This window comes from Oryza brachyantha, chromosome 5 (assembly GCF_000231095.2).
Source record: "Oryza brachyantha chromosome 5, ObraRS2, whole genome shotgun sequence".
Classification (NCBI taxonomy): domain Eukaryota; kingdom Viridiplantae; phylum Streptophyta; class Magnoliopsida; order Poales; family Poaceae; genus Oryza; species Oryza brachyantha.
This window is the reverse complement of record NC_023167.2, coordinates 14002652-14008285: the sequence shown is the minus strand read 5'-3', so window position 1 is coordinate 14008285 and position 5634 is coordinate 14002652. Positions and strand designations below refer to the sequence as shown.

The 5634-nt window shown below is 41.1% G+C and overlaps 1 protein-coding gene across 1 annotated transcript; it reads right to left on the bottom strand.

Annotated features, from left to right (window-relative positions):
- Window positions 1–1478: 1478 nt before the first annotated feature.
- LOC102720797 (protein S-acyltransferase 8-like) lies at window positions 1479–5188 on the bottom strand. The gene is made up of 5 exons (XM_006654393.3): window positions 4891–5188; window positions 4434–4619; window positions 4043–4336; window positions 2727–2960; window positions 1479–2362 (listed from the first exon to the last, which is right to left on the bottom strand). Exons 1-5 carry the CDS (start codon window positions 4936–4938, stop codon window positions 1835–1837), a joined length of 1290 nt encoding a protein of 429 aa, XP_006654456.1. The 5' UTR covers window positions 4939–5188; the 3' UTR covers window positions 1479–1834.
- Window positions 5189–5634: the final 446 nt, after the last annotated feature.

Genomic DNA, 5634 nt, shown 5'->3' with positions numbered 1-5634 from the left:
TTCGTCTTTTCATATCAGTTTAAGTTTTTAGATGCAACTGGCTGGTGCATAGGTCTCGAGTTTAAATCCTGACTAGTGCGTAATTAAATAAAATAATTACAGCGCCCACTCTAATATTCCACATTTGAGACTTGAGGGGCTCTTGCGTAAGGGGGAGTGTTGGAGTTTCCCTATCAGCTTAGGCTTTTAGGTGTGGCTGGTGCATGCAACTTAATATGATATCAGAGCCAGAGGTCTCGAGTTCAAATTCTAGCTAGAGCGCAATTAAATAAAATAATTGCAGCGCTCACTTTAATATTTCACGCTTGAGACTTAAGGGGGTCTCGTGTGAAGGGGTGTTGGAGTATATAAAGTGAATTGCCTGTCTTTCCTTATTAACTTAGGCTTTTAAGTATAAGGTTCACGCAACTTAATATGGTATCAATGTCAGAGGTCAAATTTGAATCCTGGCTGACGTGCAATTAAATAAAATAATTGCAGCGCCCATTTCAATATTCTACGCTAGATAACAGGCTCCACAGCTTGACGTGCCAGCGTATAAAACCAATCAGGTTCAGAACTGCGGCACATGAATCACCAATAATAGTCAAGATCAAAGTCAGTGGACTTGCTATCCGATCCGACTGAATGTGGGTGGACCTTGCAGACTTGATATAAGTGCAGCAAGTCTTCAAAAGGGAGTCAGAATAAGTGCAAATTACAACTGGTGTGCAAATGATTAAAAAGATCAACCTCCCAACATAATGTGATCTGCACATAAGCTCATTGAAACAGCCGCTGCAAAAGCAAAGCATTCACTGGCCCCATTTTTTGGTCTATGAATAGACCCAAGAATTGTCAAGTAGCCTAGTTTGGCATTATCAGTCCAGTAAAACCCTCGCAGTAGTCATAATCCAACAGCCAACAGTAGCACTAATCCTTGATAATCTAATTTCCACAAAATACAAATGGACGCATCAACATTGAAATAGTAGACTCTAGAAACAAGTAGTGAGTATTGGCATGCTTGCAAACAAATAAGATAACAAAATTTTAATGGATCAAGGATTAAAAGATGAATTTTAAAATTTCACAATTCAGGTACCGGCCATTTTCCGTCTTTTGAGGTTTGCTAATTTTATTCAACAAAATCTTTTTCTGAAAGTGCTGTGTTTGTTCAGTCTTCTAAAATTATTAACATCAAGATTACATTAAGAAAATTGCATGGAACCACCTCTTATCACTCATTGCCACTAGGATTGGTAACCCATGTATTATGAATTATGATCCCTGGGTTGTTTGCATTGGCCAACTAGAATGTGGTCCTATTTTGAAGGCAGCAATTACAGACGAAACAATTGACTTCTGGCAGATTTTTCTTCGCACCAAGATAGAATTCAACTCCATTGAGGTTTTAGACCTAATGGAACATACAATCAAACAGTATTGTGATCAAAATTATATGCTTGCTTACCATAATGGAAGGTGAAATATCATAATGAAAGCTAATGGAAATGCACAATACAGAAATTCCTGACGGAAGCTGCAGAGGGATTACAGGTGGATGACTATCATGCGATAGTAATTTACAAAAAGAATCATGAGGACGCTGTGAGATCGGATTGCCACACAAAAAGGAAAAACAAATATGTGACCCCAACCACACGGAATCTTTGACTAAAGTAACTGTCATACATGAAAAGGGATTGAAAATACCAATTACGGCAGTCAAAGTCAAAATGCAGTCATGTGCATTTTTCTTTCTTGCTCTCTTGGTATGTGTCATCATCAGTTAAACAGCCTTCAAAATCCAAGTTCAAGTTTCTGACACATCTTTGAATGCACGAATAATTGACTATTGAGCTTCTGTTTGAAATGGAGGTGCAGCCTCACTGCTTGAAGCATTTCTTCTAATTACATCTGATGCACTTCTTCCAATTACATCTAATGACATGTCCCAATTCCCACTTCTACGATCCCAGCTAGAATGCCGCACTCGTACCTCACTTCCGATTGCAGGAATCTGTGATTCAGAACCTATCGCAAGTTTGGCACTGGCAATGCTTTCCATCTCATTGCAATCCTGACTTCCCATTTCAATGTCGACATCCCCATAGTTGCGCCGCTGAGAGATCTGCAGGAGATCACTACCGATCTCAAGATCATCTTCTACTTTTGCCCGAGGACCACCAGCTGTCTCTTCTTCCATCTGCCTACCAAAGTTAACTACTGGAGCTCGTACTTCGTCTTGTACATAGGCTCTGAATTTGTGTTTAGAAGGTTTTGTCTTACTGCAGAACACTCCTAGGAAGTTATTCAGACATCCTTGGTCATAGACATTAGGCCTGTTGTCTGATCTGTATCGAAAGTTCTCATAGGTGGTCTGCAAAACCAAACCATCAGATTTTCAGAGTTTCTTTTATCATGACTTTAATGGGAAAGGAGTCATTGAGCATTTGACAGATAAACTCATAAGGCTGTAATGGTTTTTGCATTTTCTGTAGAAGTAATCAAATTGGCCTTCATGAAGCTTGTTGATCATAGACATACAGTATATCACTTCTAATTCAGCAATGCATAAGACATCACAATCCTATCTATCATATTAGGCGATTAGCAATTTGGCATGCTGTTATACTTCTCTCTACCATTCAGTTTGAGAAGTAGGCAAAACAAGCCCTTGCATTCATGAACCAAAGTAATCACTAGACAGATCAGTCACCAAATTTTGTATTAGAAAAACTAACCTGGTTGGTGCAAATGAGGTATGAATGAAATCCAGTGAGTCCACCAACAAACCAGAGGGCGATGAAGCAGTATATCATAAGTACCAAAGATGCTGGAGAGTGTTTTAACGCCTTCCACACTGTAGGATAGTCCTCCTCCATGAGGAATTTGATGTATAATGCGGACATTGCAAATACATAGATGCAAAGAAGAGTCGACGAGGAAACAAACAGAAAAAAGTATCGATAATTGCGCTGCACAATGTGAAAATGGAACAAAAATGGTCAGAAAACAAAGTGGTAAGAAACAGACTGAATCAAACTTAGACAAGATTGAGAGTTCAAGAAACCATTCCTTAAAACAATTGCAGCAAGAATGACATTCTGAGTATGTCTTGGTTTCTGATATGTTTTCCAACTAGTAAATGTTCCAACTAGTGTGTAGCTGAGATTTTACAGGACTACAGAATAAAAATTTAGCTTCTTGGTAGTGCATGACTTGCATAAACTCTAGAGTTTTAATATCTAATTTATGTGTGGTTCCTGAATGTACTGAAGTTATGTGCATATCTGAACTAGTTATGATGAAATTCCCCTGAGTTGAAATACAAACTGTGAGCTTATTATATGCATGTATAAGTTGGACCCATCTGCCAAGTGACAGCTGGTGTTTAATTAGGATGTGAAGATTAGAACTATGCAAAGTTAACTGAAGACAGGTTGAAATGGTAAGGCCACTGCAGTCCAGAATGAAAATAATTCCAAGCATGTGACGTAACAATATTTGCACAACTGATCAGACATGAAAGGTCTTAGCAGACCACCAACTTCAGCAGTAAGGAATGCCCCCATTGATCAGAAGCGACTAATGCTCTTTATAAGTAGACGCCAACAATCATGTTAATCATGCCTTGTGCTCGGTTAAATGGGTTTGTTCCATCATCCAGATAAAAGCTGCCCCTATCTTACACAATCCATATGAAGCTATCCTTCATCTCTTGGCTCTTTGGAAGCATCCTTACGAGATGTCAAGTTTATTCCTTACTATGCTCTTAGGTATTTGAGATTCTCTAAATCATTAAGTAGACTGCTAAGTGTATTGCTTATAACAGTATTAAGGAAATGAATGCATAAGCCATAGGGCATAAAATTACATTTCTTACAACAACTAAATTTAACCCCAGAAACTAAAAATATTGTGTATCGGTTATGTCTTGGTATACTTGTCCACCAAGGTGCCAAGAAAGACCCCTCTGGATGTAAAAGGTTAATGATCCTGTTGAGTTCCATCGATTTTCATGAAAATTGGGCTAGCTTTTAGCAGACAGAAATTGTACCTGTCCAATGCATTGTCCGACCCAAGGGCAATGATGGTCAAAGCGCTCCACACAATTGTTGCAAATTGAACAGTGTGAGCACCGAGGGGGCCGGTAAATCATGCAGGTGTCACAATACTTAACTTTCACAAGCGTCCCATTTACCATTAATTCTTTCACACGGGGAAATTGCAGCCTGCCCGGTGTGCCCCCGTTCAATGGATTGCCATATGCAAACTCTTCCTCCGGTGGATGCGATGCGCGAGGCACAATGCCAGGGTCCTGCGCTGAGGTGATGAACAGCAAGACAAGCACCTGCAAAATGCATGGACAACAACCAGTATTCAGCTCAAGTGCTCAAAATGCTCTGTAGCTACTCCCTGAAGGAATCAAGTCAAGACATTGCACTCACATAGATCATGAAGATTATCGCGACCGCAGGAATCGCATATCCTGCATTGTAGGTGGAGAACTGATGCCGGAGATGCCGTGCAACAAACACGCAGAAGACCAGAACAGGCACCAAGATGAGCGAAACAGAGACGAGCAGGGACTTGGCATCGGGTCCGAATATCAACCTCCCACCAAACAAGAACCTCTGCACATACCAAGTGAACCAACCGTGTCAGGCTCAGCGACACATCACATTGCATTCCGACATATGCAACAGAGTAGCCCAGCAAATCTACTGTTCATTCCTGGAAGCGTCAAGAAGGAATTTTTTTTTTACATAAAAAGAGACGGCAAGAAGCAGAATTTTCCCGAGAACGAGACTGTACCAATCGTCACCCAAGATTCACAGCGCAAGAAGAGGGAGCGCGAGCAACCGACGAACAGAGGGGAGGTGAGGGAACCGGGTAGGATCTTACATTATTCCCTTTCCAAGTTTCGTAGACTCGCTTCTGCGGCTGCGCCATGGGCGGCGAAAGGTCTCGGGCTCTCGGCTCCGGCCAGTGCTGCTACCGCCCTATCCGACCCGTCGACACCCCAAATCGGCGATGGGCACGGAGGAGGAATCGACGCGCGCACGCGGAAAGGGAGATTCGGAGGGCCGTGTGGAACGCGAGGAATCGGAGTCGGAGGGGTGATGGGGCGATTGCGGGAGCAAGAAAAAAGCTGCGTGCTTGCGGTTGCCTTTGAGCGTGAGGTGAGGTGTACAACGAGTGCCTTTTTTCCCCCGCTGCGAGAGGAAAGAAAAGGGAATAATATCAGAGATACAAGCTGGCAAAAGCGAGGACTGGAGTGAACTATACTGAAGCAGAGGAAGGATGCACTGTTCCTCTTTTTTGCATATACAACCTTGGATTTTGTATAAATGACGGATACCCTCTCTATCTGCAAATTAATAAACTTAGCACATGTATATGTTTTTCAAACCGCTCAACTGAATAGGTTTTGTGAAATATTTATAGTAAAGTTGCTTTAAAAATCTTATTAATATATTTTTTCTAGTTTTTAGTTAATTATTAATTAATAAAATACTAATTTGCTGCTATGTTTTTCACACTGGTTACTACACCTGCTAAATCATATGATCTTAGTAGACGATTAGACACTACCTTCACCTTCACATTGGTCTTCTAGGATGGAGGGAGAATTTATTTTTTTCAGAT

Bases quoted from the DNA above. Each gene is read 5' to 3' on its own strand.
- LOC102720797 (XM_006654393.3), bottom strand. From the start codon at position 4,938: ATGGCGCAGCCGCAGAAGCGAGTCTACGAAACTTGGAAAGGGAATAAT. The intron at 4,337-4,433 runs GTGAGTGCAATG...TGCATTTTGCAG, and splicing joins CGATAATCTTCATGATCTAT to GTGCTTGTCTTGCTGTTCAT. The intron at 2,363-2,726 runs GTTAGTTTTTCT...TTGGTTTTGCAG, and splicing joins ACCTCATTTGCACCAACCAG to ACCACCTATGAGAACTTTCG.